At 38.8% G+C, this 26,225-nt stretch overlaps 1 protein-coding gene across 3 annotated transcripts in view; it reads left to right on the top strand.

Moving 5' to 3' along the window:
* Positions 1 to 26,225, top strand: part of si:ch211-159i8.4 — a 48,093-nt gene that overhangs the window by 17,843 nt on the left and 4,025 nt on the right. Inside the window, exons 1-6 of one of the 3 annotated variants that reach the window (XM_021481143.3) lie at positions 11,165 to 11,309; positions 14,752 to 14,981; positions 15,887 to 16,016; positions 16,151 to 16,541; positions 17,478 to 20,714; positions 23,804 to 24,707. In XM_021481143.3, coding sequence (XP_021336818.2) covers positions 14,791 to 14,981; positions 15,887 to 16,016; positions 16,151 to 16,541; positions 17,478 to 20,714; positions 23,804 to 24,707 — 4,853 coding nt within the window. In that variant the 5' untranslated portion in view covers positions 11,165 to 11,309; positions 14,752 to 14,790. Of the gene's footprint in view, positions 1 to 11,164; positions 14,188 to 14,270; positions 14,982 to 15,886; positions 16,017 to 16,150; positions 16,542 to 17,477; positions 20,715 to 23,803; positions 24,708 to 26,225 lie in introns of those variants that run through there. The other 2 variants (XM_073921729.1, XM_021481144.3) reach the window with 2 other exon arrangements.

Raw genomic sequence — 26,225 nt, 5'->3', positions numbered from 1 at the left:
ACTTATTCAAATCCATTGAGTGGCCTTTTTGACACATATTTATCCCATTAGACAAATCTTGCCCACAAATTAGTTGAGTAGGATAATTAAGATTCCTCATTTATGTAAAAGGGAGATATTTCTGAAACCCTTTGTCACTGAAAATCAAAACCACAAAGAATAAAATGAAAGATTCCTGAAAAACATAATTATATCAGCACATTTCTATGGATAATATACCACCAATTGTACACTTGTGCTCAAAATAGTATGTTTCTGGCGGCTGACTAAGCTGTGATTGAATTTCTCAGTGCTCTTTGCCTCTATTCTGCCGTATAATGAGTTGTATAATGAGATATTATGCAAAGCCTCTTCTCAAGCCACCAACAGGGCGCTTCAAGCTGTTCTTAGTTAGAATAAAAAATATCACACACTTGCCATTGCATTGTTCTATGTAACCTTTTTCCAAAATGTTTTTTCTTTTCACAAATGATTCCAGAGTTAACTGAAACTTGTGGTTGATACAAACTTCTTAGACCATGTAAGATAATCCTGGGGCCTTCACTAAATTTTCTAAAATTTTATGACTATATTTCCCCTTTTAGTCAGGCCCATTTGGCACAGACCAGATTACTCTTGCAGTACTTAAGTGGTATTAATTTTGAGGCCTAAAGCTATTTGCCAGAGTTGAGAAGAATGCCGTGGGAAATGTAACATTGGATTATTTATGTATGGTGAGAGCACTCAAACACTACTTCTTTCATTTCTACTACTACTGCTCCTTTCCCGTGTTTATCCTTTTGCTATATAATTTTCATTCCTTTAGCGTTTAACCTTGTTTAAAAGGTTTGTTCACTCATAAAAATAACAAGTTAAATTGGTTCTAAACTTTTGTGAATTTATTACTTCAGTTGAACACAAAACAAAGATATTATGAAAAATGTTGGAAACCAACAACCACTGACATCCATATTAGGAAAAAATATTGTAGTCAATGGCTGCTTTTCAAGACAAGAAAGAATCTCAGTCTGGAACAGTTGCAAGTTAAATAAAAGGATGACAGAATTTGCATACTATATGAACTGTACATACAGTATTTTTACATAAAGCCTGTTTTTTTCAAATTATGTTTTTTGCTTGAACTGAGGCACAAATCTCCACTTACAAACATCTTCAGTTTTATCCATGTCTATATTCTGATGGTTTTCACAGTGGATATGTGCATACATACTGTAGTATGCCTAATTAGGAAAATGAATATTCCTAGTTTTTGGGCTGTTTACCTTATTTTATTATTAAAGATTAGATCCAGAAAATCCATTCTGTAAAAGATTTAACTCCAATATGTGGAAAACAAAATTGTAACTTCATCAAATGATCCTTTTTTTTTTTTTTGTGGTAGAAATGTATCTAGATTAGCAAATATTTCATCAAGTAATAAATAATTTAAGTAATTCATATTAAGACATTTTAGAAAATGTGTAATACAAAACTGTCTGCAATTCTCAATGTAATCCGTCAAATCAAATGAATAGAGTCTTGCCTTAAAGGAATAATTCACCCATTAATTCAAATTCTGTCATCATTTATTAACCCCTGACTTGTTCCAAACTTTTTTCTTCTGTTAAAACTGTAAAAGAAAGAGATATTGGAAAATATCCCACTGATTTTTAAAAACATTTGTTTCCCTACTATGAATGCTACTATGGACAAAATACAGTCAGGGGTATTAATATTGGGACATCAAAACAATTCTAATTTCTTTAGCTCTATAAACCAACACAATGGATTTAAAATGAAACCAGATGTGCTTTAACTGCAAACTGTCAGCTTTAATGTTAGAGTATTTACATCCAAATCAGGTGAATCCTGTAAGAATTACAAAAGTTAGAATATGTGCCTCCCACTTGTTAAAGGACCAAAAGTAATAGGGCAGTTGGCTTCTCAGCTGTTCCATGGCCATATGTGTGTTATTTTCTCATTATCCTAATTACAATGAGCAGATTGACAGGTCCAGAGTTCATTTCAAGTGTGGTTTTGCATTTGGAATCTGTTGCTGTCAAGATAAGATTCAAAGAGTTGTCACTGTCATTAAGCAAGCTATCATTAGGCTGGAAAAAAAACAGCAGAGAAAGAGCAAAAACATTATGCATGGCCAAAACAACTGTTTGGAACATTTAAAAAAAAAAAAAAAAAGCAAAGAAAACACTAGTGAGCTCTTCTACACCAAAAAGCCCAGTAACAAAAACTACTGTGGTGGATGACCAAAGAATTCTTTCCCTGTTGAAGAAAAAACCCTTCACAACAGTTGGGCAGATCAAGAATGCTTTCCAGGAGGTAGATGTATGTGTGTCAGAGTCAACAATCAAGAGAAGAGTACACCAGGACGAATACAGAGGGTTCACCACAAGATGTAAACCATTGGTGAGCCTCAAAAACAGGAAGGCCAGATTAGAGTTCTAAAAAAGCCTTCACAGTTCTGGAACATCTCACTATGCACAGATGAGACCAAGATCAACTTGTACCCGAGTGATGGGAGGAGAAGAGTATGCAGAAGGAAAGGAAATGCTCCTGATTCTAAGCAGTGAAGCATGGTGGTGGTAGTGACATGGCGTGCTGGTGGTGTGTATGGATTGTAAAGGCTTTGCAATCAAGTATTAAAATGTAAAAGTTAGATTTTTTATTCTGTCCCATTACTTTTGGTCCCTTAACAAGTGGGAGGCACATATGCAAACTGTTGTATTTGTACACTGTTCACCTGATTTGGATGTAAATACCCTCAAATTAAAGCTGACAGTCTGCAGTTAAAGTACATATTCTTTTCATTTCAAATCTTTATCAACCTGTATCTTGTGTTCAACAGATAAAAAAAAAAAAAAAAAAGCAGTAGATAGCACTGTCGCCTTACAGCAAGAAGGTTGCTGGTTCGAGCCCCGGCTGGGTCAGTTGGCATTTTTGTGTAGAGTTTGCATGTTCTCCCTGCGTTGCCGTGGGTTTCCTCCAGGTGCTCCAGTTTCCCCAACAGGTGAATTGGGTAGGCTAAATTGTCCGTAGTGTATGAGTGTGAATGAGTGTGTATGGATGTTTCCCAGAGATGGGTTGCAGCTGGAAAGGCGTCCGCTGCGTAAAAACATGTACTGGATAAGTTGGTGGTTCATTCCGCTTTGGCAACCCCAGATTAATAAAGGGATTAAACCGAAAAGAAAATGAATGAATGAATGAACTCAAAGGGCAAGGGACAACTTGTGCTATGAATGCTGTCTTTTGCTTCTCTGTGACTTAATCTGATCTGTGTGATTTCGGTCAATCTCATTAGCCCACCAATGCAGGAGGTGTTCAGCCTCCTCAAATGCTCTAAATGTCCTCAGGTAAAGATTTCTCAAGGTTTTACTCAACTGTGCGATTATTCTGGCTCCATGCTCTGCCTTCAAATGCGACTCTGAGCTGCAGTGTAGAAAGCACCTAAATTAATTTGCCAGCTGTGGCTGAGAGACAAGGCTGGAATGATGAAAAGCATGCATTTCCTCCCGCTGTTGGAAGAAGGCAGAGTGAGAGAGAGGGAAAGAGAGAGAGGATCATGAAGAGAAAGCAAAATGAAGGATCCGTATGTGCCTCACAGGGTGCGAGAAAATGAGGAACGCAGACTTATTGACTGGCACACACTGACAGGATGACACAACTGAAAAAAGCTGTGATATTCAGTGTGACACTGTCAGAATGCATTGTATGTGTAGTTTGTATGGAGTTAATGTAGCGTGTTTGTCTGGTGTACAGTAAGTTTCACAGACCGACTGACCGACCGACCGACCAACCGACCGACCAACCGACAGACATACAGACAGACAGACAGACAGTTTCACTTTTTCCACGTTTTGTTACAGCCTTATTTCAAAATAGATTAAATTTATTTATTTCCTCAAAATTATACACACAATACCCGATAATGACAATGTGAAAAATAAAAAATATATATATTGTTGCAAATTTATTAAAAATAAAAAAACTGAAATATCAAACACACATAAGTATTCACAGCCTTTGCAGTGAAGCTCTAAATTGAGCTCAGGTACATTCTGTTTCCACAGATCATTCTTGAGATGTTTCAGCAGCTTAATTAAAGTTCACCTGTGGTAAATTCAGTTGATTGGACAAGATTTGTAAAGGTATAAACCTGTCTATATAAGGTCCCAGAGTTGACAGTACATGTCAAAGCAAAAACCAAGCATGAAGACAAAGGAATTGTCTTTAGACCACAACACTGGGAAAGGTTACAGAATTTATTTTTATTTTTTGCTGCTCTGAAAGATCCAATAAGCACAGTGGCCTCCATCATTTGTAAGGCCGAACTCACACTATGTACAGTTGCCTCAAACCGGGCCAAAGCACGCTTGTCCCCACTCCCCATCTTCCCAGACGGCCAGCACTCACACCACAATCGGGCCTGGGCACGCTTACATCATCGCTGCTGTGCTGTTCAGTGAGAAGCGCTGTCATTCAGCAGCACAGTGGAGATTTCTCTAGTTATATCGCTTCAGTCGGTTTGATATGCAGTGACATGCAGTCAAATATTTTGCCAAACAGTCCTTAGGGATGCGGTGACAAGCAGTCAGATATAAACAATAAACAATAATAAAGCCCCTGTGCTGCAGGAATGAGGAGGTCTGCAGGTGCGCAGCTGTTGTGCAGTGAGGGGTTTGTGTATTTAATAAGCTACGGCAGTTTGCGTTCACTGAACAGTAAGAATGATTAATAAATACATATGAAACAGTCCCTTAAAAGTCACGTCTCGCTTTCAGTTTTAGCCCAAGCCCAAGTGAACCGCGCTCAGGCCAACCTCTTCCAACCGGGTCAGGGCTGGCCAAGTGAACCCGATTCAGCGCACTCACACTTCTCAAACGATCCGGGAAACGGGCCTGGGCACGGTACGGATGGCATAGTGTGAGTAGGCCCTAAGTGGAACATGTTTGGAACCATCAGGACTCTTCCTAGAGCTGGCTGGCCATCTAAGCTGAGTGATCGGGGGGGGGGGGCTTAGTCAGGGAGGTGACTAAAAATCTAGATGGTCAATCTGTCTGAGCTCCAGCATTTTTCTGTGGATAGAGTAGAACCTTACAAAAGTACAACCATCTGGGCAGCAATCCACCAATCAGGTCTTTATGGTAGAGTGGATGATTTTCCTGAAAATGTCTTTAAAATGTAACAATTTGATGAATGATTTACAGACCTGTGTATGTTGTAGGCTCAGTTCCAATATGTACTGCAATATTGTGTACAGTTGTGTACAGTTGTGCACAGTTCTACTTAAAGGGAGTTTATGTTTGTTGTAAATAAGGGTGTGTTTATTATTTTGCACAATGCTGTGAGTAAATTAGAATTGCAAAGAGCAAATGCAGTAAAAATGTGAAACATACATATTTTCACCTTGTCATTATGGGGTATTGTGTGTAGAATTTTAAGGAAATGAATTAATTTAATCCATTTTTTTTCATAAATGTGGAAGAAGGGAAGTGAGTGCTATGAATAGTTTTCGGATAGACAGACAGACAGACAGACAGACAGACAGACAGACAGACAGACAGACAGACAGACAGACAGACAGATAGATAGATAGATAGATAGATAGATAGATAGATAGATAGATAGATAGATAGATAGATAGATAGATAGATAGATAGATAGATAAATAGAAAAGTGATTTCATATGCTACATAGCGAGCACATTAAATGCCAGTAATATGACTTTAAAATTACACTACTGAGATAAAATGTCTAAATAGAATGAACAGCTTGATCGCTCAAAGAAACTTGCCAAAAAAATTTGCTTATTTCACAATATTGGCATGCCCATTAACCCAACCGTCATTGGAGGATGTATTACAAATATCATCTGGAGTTTCCAATAGATGACCTGCTACTGCCATCTGATCAGCCAGAGTCATCTGACCTGCCAGAGCCTCCTGACCCAGAGTCACCTGACCTAAGCTCCATGGCATTCACAGCTCCATGACCCAGGTCCGCTGCTCCATCATCTGTCCAAAGCCTATAGATATACAAAGACAGTTCACTCACATACTTTGGATGGGAAAAAGTGCAACACTCAGTATGAGCACCACAGCAAAGTAAGTTTCGCCTTGCAGCCGAAATAGCAAACCGTCAGAATTTATAGCCAGATGCATCTGTTGGGGAAGGAACAGCTCAGATTTGCTTGTTTGTTACGGCAAGCCCTTTCGTTTGATGACTACTGTGTGCCTGCATTGATTTTGACAGGAGAAAAAACATCACAGCCCACCCCATCACATATCATGTCCTTCCAGTGTTGTCCTCCAATCTTTGCTGCAGATTTTGTGTCTGTTTTTCCAGTGTTTATAATTGCATCCTCTGGTTAGCATTGAAACAACTGTAAAGGAGATTAGAGCTGTGTCAATCTTTGCACATCAGCAGAGAACTGAAAATGACAAGTTTTATGTGTAATTACAGCTTAAGTAAGTAATGGGACAGGTAACTTCATGGCTGTTTCTCAATATGCATTCTTCAGCGATCTTGTGTCCTCATGTTCTCGTGAATGTCATAATCAACAGCCAAAGTTAAGTTCCAAAACGTAAGACCACAAAAACGGGGAATGCGTGAAAGTTCCCGGATGTGTTTTTGGTATTGAGGATGCACCGATGCAGACTTGAGCACCAAAGCTTAGCTTATATATTTTATATAGATTTATTATTAAAGTTCAGATGTAAAACTTATTTATCTCAGGAGTTTCCCTAAATGAAACGGTGAAAGTAAACATTACCATGAAAATTTTATTAAAGCCTAAACACATTAAGGGTGTTTATTTGCTGAAACCCGTAATAAAATCTGTTTTATTTGTATTGCGTTTAGTATATTTGTAAGGTTTTTATGCAATATACATATATTAAGAAAGGGGAAAAGCAGAAAATTGTATAAATGCTGTTATGTTTAATTATTTTTTCTGTTAAAAATGGTGGTGAATGTCATGTGACCATCAGAAAGAACTCAGCATCTCATTTCTCACAGGATGCGTTCTGTGTTCGCATGGTCTCCTGAGTTTGTTCTTCTGAGGTGACCTGGCAGAACCGATCTCCACGAGAACACAAGTCAGTTCTTTGTGTTCTTGGAATTGATAAGCAGCCCTAATTTGGTGCTGATTTGAATTATGTAATTGCTAGGTCAGCTAGCAGTTTCCAGATTTCAGTATTCCCCCATTCGATTCAGGCTTTGTTCTTAGATGAACTGCCCCGGTGGTGTTGCAAATATGGCTGTCAATTGAACTGACATTCCTTGAAAGGGACCTGGGCCACCATTCTTCCCCAAGCTAACTGCTGGTCACTGTTAATACTGCACCAGATAAACTCCAGCATTCACAAGGTGAGCATTCATATTATTGAACTCTTAAGCCTGTTTTCCACCAAGGCTGCTGGTGCCAGAGCTGAATCTGGTGCCCGACCAGAGGGTCACACTCATTCAGAACCAGCTCACATTTTCATTAAATGACAAAAAAATGCTTGGTGTGGATGTCCTCCAGTTCAGCAAGATCAGTCTTTCACACATTCAGTGGACCATGTTAGGGGCAACATCCTCTGTTTCTCGTTTCACACAAATGCAGCTGGCACCATCTTGTGTCTCAGATTATTATCACTTGTAGTGAAAATGGCCTCAGGCAATATCGGTGCATTTCTTTAATATGACAGTATTCTTGTTTCTATCTTACATAGGCTAGAGTGGACCTTTTTTTCGTCAAAGAGGAACGCTTAATAACATACAGTAACAGTACTTGATTGATCATTTAGTTACTCATTCTTGTTTTCTTGTTTTTTGGCTAAAAGTATTGTCATATTATTTGTATATGGGCGACACGGTGGCTCAGTGGTTAGCACTGTTGCCTCACAGCAGGTTCGAGTCTCAACTGGGTCAGTTAGCATTTCTGTGTGGTTTGCATGTTCTTCCTGTGTTCGTGTGGGTTTTCTTCGGGTGCTCCTGTTTCCCCCACAATCCAAAGACATGAAGTATAGGTGATTTGAATAAACTAAATTGGCCGTAGTGTATGTGTGTGAATGAGGGTGTATGGAGGTTTCCCAGTACTGGGTTGCAGCTGGAAGGGCATCTGCTGTGTAAAACATATACTGGATAAGTTGGTGGTTCATTCCAATATATACTGTATATTGGGGGTCGTCTTAGCAGAATGAACCTACCAACTATTCCGGCATACTTGTTAGGATCTCCTTCCAGCCACAACCCTGTACAATGAAACATCTATACGCTATCACATTCACACACTCATACACTATGGCCAATTTACTTCATCATATTCAGTTATACCACATGTTTTGGACTGTGGGGGAAATCGCAGAACCCAGACAAAACTATGCAACCCATGCTGGCCCATAGCCAGGGGGGCTTTGGGTGGTTCAGAAGACCCACCCCTCACTGGCAAAGGTCCAAAATTTGTCCCATACAGGAGCCCATTTGTCCTATTTTGACTGCTATGCCATCATAAATAGTGAAAATAACCCTTTAAAAAGGGCTTTAAGACCAAGTGGAATCCTCTGATCAGACTTCAAATAATAATTTTTTATGTATTTACCATACAGCTGTGCAACAAAACATATAGTAATGTCATGATTCGCTAATGTATAGTTAGGAAACATTTTACAAGTAACTTTTATTCTAAATCTTGGAGCTTATTCCAGAAGCGGTTCATATAACAATTAATTTGAATACTATTTTGGCTTTTGTTGGTACTGGCTAGTTTGTTATTTGCCTAATAAACTAGAATAGATTACAGTTTTTAATTAGATTTTTTAATGAAATATAATGTAGGCCTAAGAAATTTGTATTTTAAAAATAAAATGTAATTCCACATTTCTTTGTTCTAAATTTTTACTAAATATTTTTGGTACATCAGAAAGTGTGATTATGATGACCATCTGACAAGATAATTCACCAAAAAATGTGCTTAATGTCACTAAAATGTAGTATTTAAACATCATAAATTAATTGAAAAGAAGGTGAATAACTGCAAAAAATTGAGAAAAATAGAACCACCCCATTCACCAGGCTGGCTACAAGCCTGCAATGGGGAGAACATGCAAACTCCACACAAAAATTCCAAACGACCCAGCCGGAACCAGCAACCTTCTTTCTGTGAGGAGACAGTGCTAACCACTGAGCCACCTTGCTTCTGTATAGATTATCAACTGAAGCACAACATAGATCTCACTTAAGGGTTTACAAAACCCTCAAGTACTTTTTTTGAGGTTTTAACAGATTTGTGTGTTGAGCATTGACAATGTTAGCACCTGTTAGCTTTAATTGTGGGAAAAACTGGATAATTGTGGCTTTTTGTCAGCTAACTTCAGCTTCCAGGTTTAAAATTATTTTTGGGGCGGAATCAAAATCGGCAACATAGCGCAGAGCTGCAAGTGCAAAGATGACGCGTCGGTTCCTCATTATTATTCATAGCTGAGTTTTCTTATCCGATGAGAAGAGCCGGCTTCTTAATTATTCATGAGAGCATGTGCTTTCCGAAGGCAAGACTGACCTGCCGGTGCCAAGCTGTGAGACACAGCCCCACGGCACACAGTATTTAACTGTTCATGAAGGCTTGTATGTGTTTGTTTCCATGATCCACGGGGTTTGTTGCATGTTTTTCCCCGCGATGCTGTCAGGGCCGATACAGCAAAGCTGTATGTGTCCAGCAAACATTTTTGTCTGGAGAGCAGTATGAGAATTGGAGAATAGCAGACGTTGTCTTTTATCAGGAGTTAGTTCACATTTAGACACATCGCCGTGCTGCTGTGTTTGCCTAAATCCTCTAGACTACCAGCAGGGCTAATGGTTAAAATAGACAGGGTATTTTCTGAGTCTGCATTCAGACCTATGATTCAGACCCGGGGACTGAAGGAAAAGTCCTCACTTATAGTGTTTATGTGTACACGATTATCTCTATACTAATATAAATTGTGGTTATCTGTATATAAAATTACGAATAACAAATGTAGCAGGGCATTAAACTAATGTTTTTTTCTTTGCATTTTAACTTTGTAAACTATAAACTCATGTGTCTCCTCACGGTTTGTGTCTCATTTTGTGAGGCAACTGACATCAGTTGTTCGCTCCCCTCTTTCTCCCCTGCTGGCCACGCCCACTCCTGTCCTTTGCTCGTGGAGCATCACGCCCATTATGATGCATCTTTTGAAAAATTTCTGAGGTAGACTTGAACCTAAAGTGGGGGGTGTCATGACCCTTTAATAAACCCCTATTTATTCACCTTGTCTGCTGCCATGGTAATGAATCAAAGGAAAAAGTGTACACCTTGTAACTGAAGTCAGTGGTCACGTTGCTAAAATAACCTTTACAATTTGAATAAAACACATATTTTTATAGAAGAATCAACATAAGCACTTAAAAAATAAATATGAAGCTCCACTTCCAAGAATTTCACCGTAAATGTGAAACTGAGGGACACATGAAAATTATTTTCATTGGCAACTGAAAGCCTTCTACTGATGCTGTTGTTAAAATGTCCTTCGGTTTGCAAAAACAAAATTCTAAGAACTGGTTTTAAATCTAATATCTTGAATTCCTTCAGTAGACAAATATGTTTCCCCAAGGTTACCAAATAAGCACAACCCTTTGGTGCCTTTTTGACAGTGAACTTTCGTGCTACTTTTTCCATTCATTTACTTTATGAATAGTTGATTTGATTATTATTTTGCACACAATAGTTTTGTCACTGTCAATTAGCCTCTCGTGCATTAATTACACTTTAGAAAATAGGCGCTTGTGGCCTTTTGAAAGTTCATGAAACAACAGCTGGAGACAGAGCAAAGAGGGGAAGATAAACAGAATGTGAATGTCGGAAACAGAAGAGGCAAAGGGAGGTGAATATGTGCATGCATATGCATAAAGTCATTAATGTGTTTAGAAGACAGAAAAGAGGAAGACTGAATAGGAGAAAAGTGGAGTTGGAAGAGAGGAAAGGGCAGGTACAAGGAGAAAGAGAAACCTCATAAAAAAAACTCAGATCAGGAAGCTCAGGTAAGAGGAAGAGAGGGGATGGATGGAGGCCAAGTCTCCCAGCATTCCCTCCCCCTGTACAGGCCAACTCAGAGGAGGAGTGTAGGTGGGAGTTAAGCACTTCTCCAGATGTAGTCAACTGCTGCTTCTTGAGTCTGACTTTCACCAGACAAGCCTCCATCACACTTCTTGCTCAAGTCCAGGGATAAACAAACGTACGGAAGGTTTACGAGTCATCTGCAAATAATTACACACTTCGTCTACGAGTGTAACGTTTTGCTAACAGGAATCCAGAGGTAAGTTGCACTATTTGTTCCAAGGTACTCAAGTTGAGATCTGTCTCCGAATCTAATTATCACAAATAGCATGCCTTTTTTTATCTTCAGAACTTTCTTGGTCATAAATATTTCAGTGTATATTGAAAGGTTCACTGTAGTTCCCCTTAGACATTAGGGAGAACTTTGTGGTTTCATTAGTCCACTAGAGTTTTATGCTATTCAAATGAATTCACATAAATTTTGACTTATGACCTGACATGTTAAGCAAAATTGAAGCCTGCACTAAAGTTAACTTCAAAAGAGGTTTGATGATCTTAAAAATATCCTTGATGTAATTATGTATGAATTTAGTTAATATTTTAACAGTGAAGCAAAACCTCCATCTGAGGTCCAGGGCAATCAGTCAGTATTCTACAGCATTTCAAGTCGCTAAAGATCAATTAGAATTAATTGCAACATAAATTATGCCCTCAAAGTAAAATCGTATCTGATTTCTATGAAACTTTAACATGCTTTATCATTTGCAGTATACTGTATAGCAGGTGATCTTATGATTTCCAACCTACAAATAAAAGAAAGAAGGAAATATAGCATGAATAAAGTGTAAGTAGTTTTCCTTGTAAGCAGTGTGTGAAACAGCAGTTAGTCAGTTCAAATACCTAACCAGATTGTACTAAATATAAATGGTTGGGGTTATTGACAGGCCCGCGTAAATATTCATTCAGTCAGTCTGCCGATTATAGAGTAGCTATCCGGCCAGCAGCTGCAAACATCATGAAAGAGTCAGGAATGCGGTGAGAATAAAATTGTCCAAAATAGTCTGAGTCATCATGGGTCATTATCTGGCCTCTGTCAGATGAATAAATCATGCCTGACGTTTCACCTTTTTGGCCGCTCTGCACTAAACAGCAGATTTGAGCAACCTAAGCTGGCAGAAAAGTAATAAAAATGCAAAACAGGGACCTCGTCGTCTTCCAGCGCCTACGATCTAAACATCCTTGTATTTAGGAAGTGCAACACTTGTCTTCTTCCTCTTTATGTAATTAAGTTGTGGATGAGTTGCCAGCTTGTGGTTGGAAAGCATGCGATGCTCTTGCTGAGACAAACACTTGAGCAATGATTTATTTTGTGTGGGCTCAGCAGCTCTGTGGGCGAGGACAGATTCTCCACTAAACAATATCATGCCAATATATTTGTTGTCTGTACGAAACACAAAATGTTCATAAATATGTACAGTGAGTAGTTGTCAGATAGCATCATATTAAATCATTTTGTGAAACAGTGTGTGCTTGAACATTTTTCATTTTATTTTCATGCTGTAGTGATATGTACTCACAGATGGGTCCAAATGCTACATGTTGCTTAGACTATTACACACAGGGATGTGCAGCAGCACACAAACATCTTAAAGTCAAGTCAAGTCGGGCTTTATTGTCGTTCCGCTACATGTGCGGACATACAGAAGAATGGAATATCATGTCTTGCAGGACAACGGTGCTACAAAAATGAATCATAAATACAAACACAACACTGAACATAACAGCTATTTAAAAAAAATATATATGTGTAATGGAGGCCAGCTAGTGAAGTGCTGTGCATGTAAACCTCACTCCTCTAAACACAAAAAGGTTCTCTAGTGAAAGATGCTAGAGGCCATAGTCTTTAGCCTCCTTGTTTGAGCAACCAACTCCCATGCGAAGCATCGCCTGTTCGATCCCAGCTCGGAACAGGTTGGGTGGTATAGGACTGACGGGGTTACATATACTATACAAGTACTTTTACATCAGACTAAACAATGTTGTGCCGGATATTGTGCAAAAGATGTATTAAAGGTGAATATTGTGCGAGAGTTATTAAAGTTTAAAGCAAGCAGTGCAACATGATTGTGGTACATTTATAGTAAACATTGTTTTCCTTATTGAGTTCTGGTAAGATGGATTTTAGATAAAGTGTAAAGTGCATGGGAGAGAAGTGTTTCTACAGGTGGTTTGTCAAGGCCACTCACCGTTATGAAGCACAATTTGAAATGCGCAATGTTTCCAAAAGACATGGAGTGACTAAGAGAGTGTCTATAATGTGCAACCTGATCAGAGAGATCAGAGGGTGTCTATTCTACAGGTGGTTTGTTAAGCCCACTCAACTACATACTTAGGAATGCATGGGGGTGAAGGGGGGAGACGATGAGTTTTCAGAGGGGGGTAATTTGACTGGAGTTGAGGGCTTTAGCAGCCAGTGGGAGGAAGATGTTGAGTAGTCTAACCGAGCAGGCTCTAATACTTCGAAATCTCCTTCCTGATGCCAGCAGCTGAAAGACACTGTGGAATGGATGAGTAGAGTCTTTCATTTCCTGGAGCTTTGCTAGCTTTGCTGGAGCACTGTGAGAGGAAAATTGTCCTGAGTGGAGGATAGAGGGGCACCAATAATCTTTTCGGCTGTGTTCACTGTGAGCTTGAGTGTCTTGCGGTCAGCAGCATTGCAGCTCCCATACCAGACAGTGATGCAGCTGGTCAGCACGCTCTCAATGGAATAACATGGCTCATATATGAAAGTGTAATGGATTAAAATGTAAATGATTATTATTATCAACATAAACATAAAAAGTGCTACCATCTCCCATGCCTTCTTCACCTCAGGGGGCTTTGGTGGAATCCAGCTTGTTCTGTTGATGGTCTGTGGATTGCACGCTTTAATCTCAAGCATAAGCAGATCCACTAGTTTTTCACTAGACCATTCAGTTTTTCTGCTTATAATGTCTGCATGTAAATAGCAAATTCACCATGGCGTGACCACAACTTGCTGTTAATATAATGTGGGAGATAAGACTTTTGGATTGCTTTAATGCGTGTTACCCCAAAACACATCCATAAGTCATTACGAGAATAAGGGTGCATGTTCAGTTAATAAGGGCGCATTTAGTTTTTTGTATTAATAGAAAATTTTGTATTAATAGAGAATAAGGGTGCATGTTCAGAGAATAAGGGCGCATTTAGTTTTTTGTATTAAAAAGTACAAAGCACTCAGCTCTGAGGGTAAAACACATTATGAGTACCTGGTTCGAAAAATGTGGTGCTTCCATTGACAACAACATAAAATAAATGCTCAGTTGGTGTTGCTGCAGTGCCAAAATGCTTGGGTGAACACCCAAGAACCACTGTTTCAGACCATGTGTCAGGGACGCCGACCATTCTCCCGATGCCCCTCCTAAGTGCTCCTCTGCCATGTGCTTTTGACAAATATTCTGCATTCCAAACAACTTTCAGAAACCGATGAGTCATCTCACTACAGGCATATTGTAACATGACATCTAAAAAAAAAACTTCTAGAGTACATTTAAATTTAGTGAGTCAAACATCCAGTAACGCCCAATGAATTATACTGTCAGTTATTTTTTATTTCTCCCAGACTGACTGATATGATTGCTATATACTGTTTAACTGTGATGTAAAACCTTGCTTTGCAGTCACACTGTTCCTAAATCATATAATGGCATGAGACGGACATGGCTCCAGTGGGTGTACCTGCTCTCCTGATGTTGCCAGCTCTGGGTCTGCTGCTCATCTTACCCTCATGCCTCTATGCATGTCCGAGGTCCTGCAGTTGCCCAAGCCCCAAAGAGGTGCACTGTACCTTTCGTCACCTTCCCTCTGCCCCACGAAACCTACCGCAGGACACAGAGAGACTCAACCTAGGGTAAGCTACTGTGTTGATGGCTTTAGTTTTTAATTAAAGTAGCATTGGTGGCATTTCGGAGACCAAACATTCATGTTATGCCTTGATCACTGTTTGCAGTTTTTAATATTCCTGAATGATTGTAGCTTGTCAGTCTGCATGAGTATGGCTCCCATCTCATGTAAGTTCTCAGCTGTCAGTGTGAATGACAATGAAGATGTACCAAAAAATATATATAAATATATCATACTCACATGTAACACCTGAAGATTGACATCATCCATTTGTGACACTTTCACTATCCTGTGTCCTGACATGATACCTCATGGCAAACATAAAAAAATGGTTATTTTGCTCACAGCATGCCTCAATAATAATAAAAAAAAAAAAAAAAAAAAAAAGTTTTGACATTTCCAAACGCTGGTTAAGAAGTTGTCAAGCTGATTGCATCATCAGATTCGGCGCTCCTGTTGGATCTTGGTTTGATGCTTGTCGCAGCTGTTGTCACACTGCTGAAAAGTGTCTGAAACTTCTGACACTGCCAGAACTTCATTGGGAGGAAAATCTGATTGCAACGGCCATTCAGCGGCTGTCAGTGAACGTAAAAACATCAAAGACGCACAATTTTTAGCCTAGGATTACAGAAATCTTTTAGGATTTCCAAAATTTGTCTCAGATGACCAAATCCTGGCAGAAATTGCACAATTTGAGCAGGGCTTCAGGGAAAATATAAATATGCATGTACTGTACTAACCTCCCTGTTTAGGGAGGTTTGTACAGTACATGCTATAGGTCTCTATAGGTCTCCTTCGGAAGCTGTCAATACATTCCATTGTGTATTTGTTTTGTACCACTGTAGCATTGGGTTGCCACAATGATGTGAGATTTCTTAACATTCCCCATGATCAAATTTGTCTATTCGACAGCTATAACAGCATTGGGGCAGTTGGGTCTTCAGATTTTGTCAACCTACGGAAATTGGAAATGCTTATGCTTCATGGAAATGATATATCCTCTGTTTCTTCTGGATCCTTTTACCACCTCCGGTCCCTGCAGGTATATATTCATAAATAGTTATATGAGATCCACATTAAACACAGTGCACTTATCTACTGTATCATCTTTGTGTCTATACTTCCCAATAAAATGAAGCATTTGAGAAATTTACGTTTTTTTTTTTTTTTGCTTAGATCCTCAAGTTGAGCTACAACAAACTGAAAAGAGTTGACCCCAGCTTATTTGAGGGCTTGACTAGCCTCGTACGGCTTCATTTAGACCACAATCTCATTGACTTCATTGAGCCCTTTTCATTTAATGGACTCACATCATTAAAGCTATTGCAACTGGAGGGGAACCGACTGCAGGACCTCCATTCTCACACATTTATTACAGTCTCAGTTCTGGGAACATTTTGGAGCTCAGGACTGCGGCACCTGCACTTGGCAGACAATCAGCTAGAATACTTACTGCCTGGAACTCTGCAGCACTTAAACAGGCTGGAAGTCCTCTCCCTGCATGGAAACCCCTGGGCTTGTGATTGCCACTTACATTGGCTCTTGGAGTGGAACAAGAATCATGATGGTGAAACTTCTTTGATTGAATTTTGACCTTTGCACCACTTACTAGGAATTTAGTGTATTGTAAAAGAAATGTAAAGAAACAAAAATCAGGAACACTTTACTTGAAGGGGTTGTTTAAAAGAACCTGAAACCTTTATAATCATGACATGATATATATATTTATATGTAATGAAAAGTAACAAGTAACTATTTACTTGAGTCATTTTTTCATCAGATAATTTTTTACTCTCTCGAGTTTTTACTCTTTACTCGAGTAACTTTTAAGATTGTTTCTTTTACATGAGTAAAAAGTTTTGCAAGTACTTGTTTAGCATAGATTTTGGATACTCTACTGACCTCTGATTAGATATGAATATATTAATGATTTAAGAGTTTTATGTTTTCTTGACGTCAACTAGTGGTACAAATTTGCCATTAAAATGTCATTAGTTGTTATTAAATATTAATGATACTGTTGTACAAATATATGTTTATAATAATATTGAAGAGTATTGACGGTTTTACTTTTTGTTCTACTGAAAAGGTGATTAGAAAAAGATATTTATGACAATCATATGACAGATTTATGACAAGTTATGTTGTCTTGGTAATTTCAAGTTGTAATGACAAATGTTGTGATGCATTTTTTTTTTTGTGTAAAGTTGGCATAAATACATCTCAAACAAATCTTCTCATTTAAAATGACAACTGAGTTGTCATAAGCATGCATAAAATCAGTGTTATGTCGTGATTAGAAAGCTTTTTTTAGTCTTAAGAACACCTTCACCTTCACACTTTCAAGTTAAGTGTTCCAATTCCACAAATATTTTGACCTTCTCATAAGTGTTGAATGAGTACAGCTGACTATAAAAACGACTACTACTATACAGGAACAACAAAGATGTTGTTTGTTTGTTTTTTGTTTAATTTTTTTTTTTTTCTCTCAATATCTTTTTAGGAGTTATTAAGTGCAAAAAAGATCGTGACACTGGGGATGCTGGCAACTGTGCTGCATGTGCCTCACCACTGCCTTTAAACAACAGCCAGATCTTGCAGCTTTCGACCAATCAGCTTACCTGTGACCAACCCTCCCTGCAGTCCCCTTTAAAAATTGGAGAGAGTAGCATGGGGGAAGATCAGGAGCCAGATACCCCCTACATCAAAGACCTGGAGCATCCTCTTGGCCACCTGACCTTCATTCTTTCTGACAGCCATGGGAATCGGGCGCATGTGGCTTGTAATGTAACACGTCCCGTTGAAGGCACCACCATTGTGTGGGAACCAGTGAGGAAAACAGATGAGATTGCTGTAAATGTAACTTTAAGAACACTGCTGGAGTGTGAGATCGATAGAGATGCTCTTCAGAACCTGTGGAGGTTGATTGCTTATTACTACGAAAGTCCAGCCATTTTGGAAAGGGGAACCAGTCTTGGGAATTCTTCCAAGGTGACTTTTCAGTACTCTCAAGCCACAAGTGAGGAATCCCCATATTTCACTGAACTCAAAGGACACTTGATGGCTGAACCAGCCTGGCTATTGCAACCAAGGGTCACTCTTCAGTTGAACAGGCGCAAAACTACAACTAAGAAACTGGTGCTGAACTTCTCCACTTTTATATCAAAACAACTCATTGGAAGAGGGGATGAGGAGGATGTAACCTCATCCTGGGCTATGATCCAAAGAGGAGCCCCAGGGAGAATCCAGTCAGTTCTAGAACATTCTGAGGTCAGTCTGGATTGTAGCGTGCTCAGCTCAGGGCATCACCCTGTGGAGTGGATGCTTCCAGACTTAACACCGATCGATCAAACTGATTCTCATAATTTAAGGTTGGAGAATCACAGGCTAGTAATCAAAAACACAAGTATAGCAGACTCTGGACTTTATCATTGCTTTGTGAGGACTGACACTAATGTGGACATAGTCTCCTATAGGCTGACAGTCAGGATGCGCCTTTTGAGTCCCAGTGATTTAAATGGAAAAAAGATATCTGTGGAAAAAGGGGACACTCTTAATCTTCCCTGCTTAGTAACATCTCCTCATCCAATTGAGACAAAATGGTACCTACCAAACAATCAGATTCTCAAAGCATCAGAGAGAAAAGGAAATGTACAAGTATCACAGAACAACACGTTGATAATCAAAACAGTGACACACGAGGATGCTGGAGAGTACAGCTGTTTAGCAGCTAACCTGTATGGAGCTGATATGTTGTCTCATCTAATTGTTGTTACTGCTGAAAAAGAAGAAACACAAAGAGGTGTTCTGGTTTCCAAGGGCGAAGTACCACTTTTTGAAAGTGAGGGAAGTGAAGGGTCAGGTTATGAAGAAATCAAACGACCAACAGCTAAGCTCACACCTCAAAAGATTGATGGAAAACACAGGGGTGGCATCATCCGACAAAATACAAAAGGGAAGAAAGTCAAGGAAGGTGTAAGAAAACCAAATAACTCTGTCAAGGAGCTTGACCCTAGTCGCTGGGAGCAGATTGTTGCAAAAGCTAATGCTAAACTGTCAACTGTTCTGCCAGTTACAATACATCTAGAAAATGTAATAACAACAACCACCATCTCTTTGTCAGCCATTCAAACTACTAAAACAGATGTTACTGCTAGTGGTGCCAGTACAACTTCAAGCCTACAACGTTTCAATGTGAAACAGCTGGAAACGGCACCCCACAGTGAGCATGTAAAACAAGAAACTACACATGGAGAGGAATCAAAACAGAAAATAGATGGTTACAACAATTCAGATTTGACAACAGCAGTGCCTGAACATGAGACACAGCTGGTGAAACAGGTAGACAGACACACAATAGAAGAGAAAATAAGGGCTAACAATAATTCCATCTGGAACCAAAGACGAAGATTACCTCATAGGCAGCGCAGGCCTTTACCACGTAGACCCCTTCCAAAGAGGCCAAATTTCACTGCAACACCCACTACAACAGTGTCACTTACTCAATCTCCAGTCAATAATATAGCAATGACCACTAACTCCTATTCTCCAGCACAAGACAAAGATTTAACAGCACCAGTGACTTTAGAAGTCACTCCTGCTCATTACCCTGTAACTGAAAGCTTAGTCGTGGCAGTCACGGAGAGTACTCTTAAAGTGCCAAAAACAACAAGAACAGATGGGAAGCTTAATGAATTTGAAAGCAAAACAAAACACATTGCTTGGGTTCAGCACATTAGTACAACATCTGTACAAGAAACTAAAGTAATTCCTGTTACACATGCCCCCAGACTTATCAACAGGCATGAACACGAAAATCGAGAGTTCATTATGAGAATTAACAGCCAGACAAATGACGATAAGATACGGCAGATTTCAGCAACAGCCACTCCTAATCTTCAGATTAGCAACATAAATCCTCCAGAAACAAAAAAAGCACATACAACTAAGAAACCAACATTAACCTATGTGGACCAGCAAAGAGTTTACAACTGGGGATTGCATCCAGAAGGTGTACCTATCCACCCCTGGCTTATCCAAAAGAATACACCCCGTTCCTTCACGCAGTCTTCTTCCTTGGCCAAAAACAATGGCATCCCCTTCTGGCCCACAGTTCAAAGCTCAAGGCACCACCATTCCCAAGACAAGTCTTGGTATTTCCTACAAACAGGAGGCAGGGGTGCAGGGGTCACCAATCAGCCTCAAGTTAGTGCTCAAACGGTTAAGCCCACAGTTTACATTTCAGGGTCAGCGACGGCTTCCTTTCCAAAAACCATAGCTCCACATGTCAGCTCATCTCGTGTACGAGACCAGTTACTTTTCAACAGGCTCAGAAACAGATACAGACAAACACAGCTTGATGCATATCGATTAGCCCAGCTGGCAAAGCTTGCAACTTCTAAACCAAGGATTTATCATCCCACTCCACAACCTAACCAAGCTCCAAATGTCCCAAACATCTACAAAAAGGTGACCCCTCCATCCATCCTAGCATATACAAACAAACCACCCCCCACTGCTAGCATACCACATGGTGATCGCTGGCATTACAGTCATTTTGGAGCAAAGAAACTGAGCACTGCCATACCTTTTCCAAACCTGATGGGCAGTGGTGTCAAACCCAGGATCACAGCACCTGAATCTGCAACTGTATCTGCTCTAGCAGAGGGAGATGTGCTCTTGTCCTGTAGATCATCTGGAGACCCCAAACCTGTTGTTTCATGGACCAAAGTTTCAACAGGTTAGTCAATTCCACATTTCAAAGTTTTGTAAATGCATTTGTCTGAGTACATAATACTCAGTAGTCATCGTGCTTCAAAACTGCTGAAGATAAAATATATCTGGGTCTGTATTCATCTAGCTTTTGAGAGTTAGTCATAAGAACAGTGCTGACTTCAAAAATTCTTGGTTAAAAGCTGCACTTAAAAGTTACTTATTGCGGCGGCATGGACCAATCACTGAGTGGATTCCTTTCTTAAAAATATTTTCAGAATGATAAACTGTTAAATGGTGTATTCCTAAAAGTTTACATTCATCACATATTTGACAATACAAATTTTTTAGAGTATATATTATGATATACATTTGACATTGGAAAGGAAGCATCAAATAATTCCCACCATGTCTTATATAAAATTTTGAAATTGCAGAGCTGTTAGTGTTGGTGTGACCAACCTCAGGTGACTTATAATTGATGATGCTTGCTATGTCTAAAGCTGTGGTCACACTGGACTTTACTTCCTATAGACTTCCATTTACGCGCATGCAAATGCGTCAGACCAGAAACGCAAGTTCATGCGACAAGTTTTGCAGTTCACTTCATGTGAATGTGTAAGACCAATTGAGGATCAAAACATGACCTCTATAGACAGAAATTTAAAATATGGACCAATCGATCGCTTTTTTAAATGTCTAATATCTTGTTTAATCCCACCCCTTTTCGCAGCGCCGTACTACAGAATTTCTCATGCCCAAAGTCGAGTGTGACCAGGGGTCACAGGGGTGCTCAACCTTGTTCCTGGAGATCTATGTTCCTACAGAGTTCTGCTCCAACCCTGACCAAGTACACTTGAACCAAATATTTATGATATGAACAGCAATTGTTAATTACAGGCAGGTGTGTTTGATATGGGTTGCAACTGAAATCTACAGGAAGGTAGATCTACAGGGTTGAGCACCCCTGCTGTAAATGATACCATTTTAAAATTAATTTATCCACACACCCCCAAAAATAACTAAATAAAACAATTATAACAAATATGCTATTATTTATTTGCTGCACTTAAGCAACAAGGACAACTGCCACAACTGACAACTGGCTGACTTTTTTTTTTTTTCACAGTAGAAGTTTAGTCATGTGTGCTGCTCATATCACCATTTCAGCGCATCATTATTTAGTCCACAAGATTACTGAAAAATGTGACCCACACAATTTACTCCACAGCACCACCACGGGCCCCTACTGGCAATTCCTAACCACTTGAGATACCTTTTGAAAAGTCTTAAAGGTGCAGTAAATAATCTGCCAAAATGCTAACCGGTTAGCATAATATCTTTGAAATACAGTCCCACCCCTGTCGTCCAAAGGCACGCCCCCTGAAACACGAACGCACACCTTATAGATGACAGTAGACAACCCACTAGATCATGTAATTCGCCAGTTAGAAAGCTTTATAGTACTTTATAGTACTACAATTCTGAACAAAAAACTATTTTATCTAGCACGTTTTCAGTTGTGTAGCAAGCAAAACTTGTCATAATGTGCAATGTTTGATGCATGCAAGGATCGCTGGTCTTATAATTACACTTATTACTAAACCATACTTACATGCTATTTCAAACCGAACATTCAGAGTTGCATGGTAAACAGTATAGGGAATGTGTCACAGGTTGTCATTCTTCAAAAATGAACCAATGTAAATATAAAAGCAACTGTAGTGTTACTTGCAAAAGTAACTCCAGTATTTATTCAGGATTTGAAAGTTTTGATTGAGCATTTGTTTTTACCAGTCACGATCTCTATCGTGTGCACGTGAACGCGCATACACGTGCTAACAGCGCATCTGCATAACTGGCTACATTTGTTGACAACAAGTTTGAGCTTCTTATCAGAATTATGGTCGGCCCAACAAATTTTATTTAGATGAACATTTTTTTTGTTTTCTGCCTTACCGAGAATATAAGAATGGATATAAATACATTTACATCATTAACTTTAATTATTATTATTGGAATGTAAAAAGACTTTTATCCAGCACAACAAAAAATGTTGTAGAAGAAAACTTCAGACAACTTGATAACATGCCATTACTGTTAGTTTGTAAGTGAGAATAAATTTCATGAATTCTCAGCACTAAAGAATGACACTTTGAGAAGCTTGATAAATACGAACCTGTAAGATGGTGACTGAAAAATTTCCTTAAAAAATCTAAACTATTGAAATTAAACCATACAATTCTAATATAAGAACGATTATTGTGATTTGTCTTTAGGAGACAATTGGCCTGGACTTTTTTTGTCACTCCAGTGTAGCTGAAAGTCGATAAACATATGTCAATTATAAAAACAGTTTAGATATTTTATGACAGAAAGATTTATAATCACTGCATAAAAACGGGGCAACAGTAATTTTGTGTAGTTAGTAAAAGGCTGTTATCAGTAATGTTTTTAATGAGAAATTGTGTTTATCATTACAAAACTCAAGTGTCACATCACTATAGAATACAGGTATATTTTTGTATGTATATAAATATGAGTGAGTGACGCGGTGCCGCAGTAGGTAGTGCTGTCGCCTCACAGAAAGAAGGTCGCTGGTTTGAGTCTCGGCTGGGTCAGTTGGTATTTCTGTGTGGAGTTTGCATGTTCCCCCCACGTTCACGTGGGTGTCCTCCGGGTCCTCTGGTTTCCCCCACGAGTCCAAAAGACATGCGGTACAGGTGAATTGGGTAAGCTAAATTGTCCGTAGTGTATGAGTGTGTATGGTTGTTTCCCAGTAATGGGTTGCAGATGGAAGGGCATCCGCTGTGTAAAAACATATGCTGGATAAGTTGGCGGTTCATTCCGCTGGGGCGACCCCAGATTAATAAAGGGACTTGAATGTATGAATAAAAATGAGTACGTTTTACAAAATCCTATTTTAGAAGTTCACATGCTTCCACAAAGGAACTAAAGGGCAATATTGTAAGAGTGATGCATAATTCAAATCAGAGCACTCCCCTGTGTGCTGATTGTCTGAAACAACTTGAGGTCAAACTGTTCAGGGATTGTTGGACATTATTTGATTAGTCTGTTTTTCTTGATTTCTTTTTGATTATTTCCCCCTCTTTACAGGTGCAACTATTCAGAGCAACACAAAATTTGGACAAAGATTTGAGGTTCTGTCAAATGGAACTTTCGTAATTAAGAATGTCCAGCTGCAAGACAGAGGCCAGTACCTTTGCACAGCTCAAAACAAATTTGGCTCAGACCGCATGGTAGTTACACTAGTCGTGCAGACTCAGCCACCAAAAATCATGAGCGCAAGACCAAGAGATGTCTCAGTGTTTTTGGGAAACCCAGTCAACTTGGACTGTATTGCAGTGGGCAAACCAGAAGCCCAGATTTCATGGATTCTTCCAGACAGGACATTTGTGCGAGACATTGGAACCTTTGACCGAAAAGTATCTCTTTTTCCAAATGGAACGCTGAGCATTCATTCAGCAAACTTTTCAAATAAAGGTGATTATAAGTGCATTGCCAGCAATGCAGCTGGAGCGGACACACTCACATACCACATTCGTGTTTCAGCTCTACCTCCAATAATTGCTGAGGTTTCGTATGAGACTATATTTATGAATGTGGGAAGAAATGTTTACATGGATTGCACTGCTAAAGGAGAGCCACTTCCTCTTAATAAGTGGGTTCTCCCTGATGGTTCAGAGATGAAGCCCACACAGTTCATTGGAAGCCGGATATTTATCTTCCCAAATGGAACACTTTATATAAAGAATGTCATTCCCAATGATTCAGGGAAATATGAATGCTCAGCAACCAACCCAATTGGCTTTGCTAAAAGGACGGTGCAGATGGATGTTAGACAAGAGGCTCCAGGTCCCTGGAAAGGCTTATACCAACATCATAGTGTCACAGCAACATATGGATCCACAGTTTTCTTGTATTGTCCAGAGTCCATAGGTTCCCAGAGAGGTACAGTCTGGAGACTGCCATCTAAAACCATACTGGAGCATCAGTACAGGTACTGTTGCATATTTTATGCTTTACCTAATAGATAAAAATAAAATAATAATAATAATAAAATGTATCTGCTCAACACTAGAACCATAGAGGCATTTTTATTTAATTATTTTATTTTGTAATGTAATAATGTTGTTAAAATAAAACCTATATAACTGTAGTACCCTCAATTTTCTTCAATGTGTGTATATTTTAACCTTCCTGTCATATTCGGGTCAAATCTGAACGATTTACAGCTTAAAACACTCATAAATATTGCTTTACATCTGATTGCCTTAAGGCATTCAGGCATACACTCTCATAAGGTGATGATCATCTCTTTTATTTAATTTTGAGTGTTTTAATCAACACTTGTGGTGTTCTCGGTTAAAAGTGGCTGCCGTAGAACATGAATAGTTATCCAGACTATATTCAACCATCAGACTGTACAAATTCATATCAATATCTGGGTCTAGAAGGAGTACTTTTAGCTTTGCATCAATTATTTTATTGGATTAGACCATTAGCATAAAATGACCAAAGTAAAACTAGTGCTAGTGCTGTGTCCTTAATCACCATCTATACCCTCATTCACCATTCCCTACATTAGTATATTAGCATAGTGCAATTTAATGACTGAATGAAAATTCGAGCACTCAGTGCATAGGAAATGATACTATTTGTTTGTGCTTTGCTAGTTAATAAATGATTCAAATGGATTAAAATGTATATTTTTTGGTCAGACCCTGTGATAGTTATTTTAGGGAGCTGTCTATTGGTAATGAAACAAAGTATTTCTGTCAACTATTGTTCAATTTGTAATACATTTTTATGGCTTATTTGTAGTTTAACTGGAGTTATTTTTGTTTTAGTCTATAAATTAATGCTAAATACTACTTTAAGACATTATTCACAGCTAAAGAATGTTGAATTTTTTTGTTGTTGTTGTTCAAATTTAAAAGCAGTTAAACTACAAAACCAAAAAGTTCTGAGTCCTTCTACTTTAAATTATTGCACTGATTCACTTAGTTGAACTGTACATACCCACTGTACAATTACATTTGTAATTATGTTTATCTATCTGCACACTTCTGATTTTTAATAGCAACCTGTACATATATTTATTTATTGTAAATCTCTGTTCATGGCTAATTCAACCTGTATATAATATTCAAAGTACATCCATCTGTAAATATCACCATAGTTTTTTTATAACTTATACCTGTACCCTGCACTTGCTGCTATTGCACTGCTGGTTAGACCTAAACTGCATTTCGTTGCCTTGCACTTGTACATGTGTAATGACAATAAAGTTGAATCTAGTCAAAAAAAAATTACCATAAGAATCAAACTGACCACATGCATTTTAGTGTCCTGTGTCTTTAGTTTTGTGTTGCCTAGCAAATTTCTGACAACAGAATATAACTTTACTTTATAATGACATGTCTTTCAAACCTTTCAAAACAATATTTTCATTGTGGTAAAAAAGTATTAATTAATTAAAAAAAATAAATAAATACTCTCCCTCTTTCCATATAAA

The sequence above is a fragment of the Danio rerio genome, chromosome 14 (assembly GCF_049306965.1).
Source record: "Danio rerio strain Tuebingen ecotype United States chromosome 14, GRCz12tu, whole genome shotgun sequence".
Lineage (NCBI taxonomy): Eukaryota > Metazoa > Chordata > Actinopteri > Cypriniformes > Danionidae > Danio > Danio rerio.
Note: the sequence above shows the minus strand (reverse complement) of the source record. Positions and strands in the feature narration are given on the sequence as shown.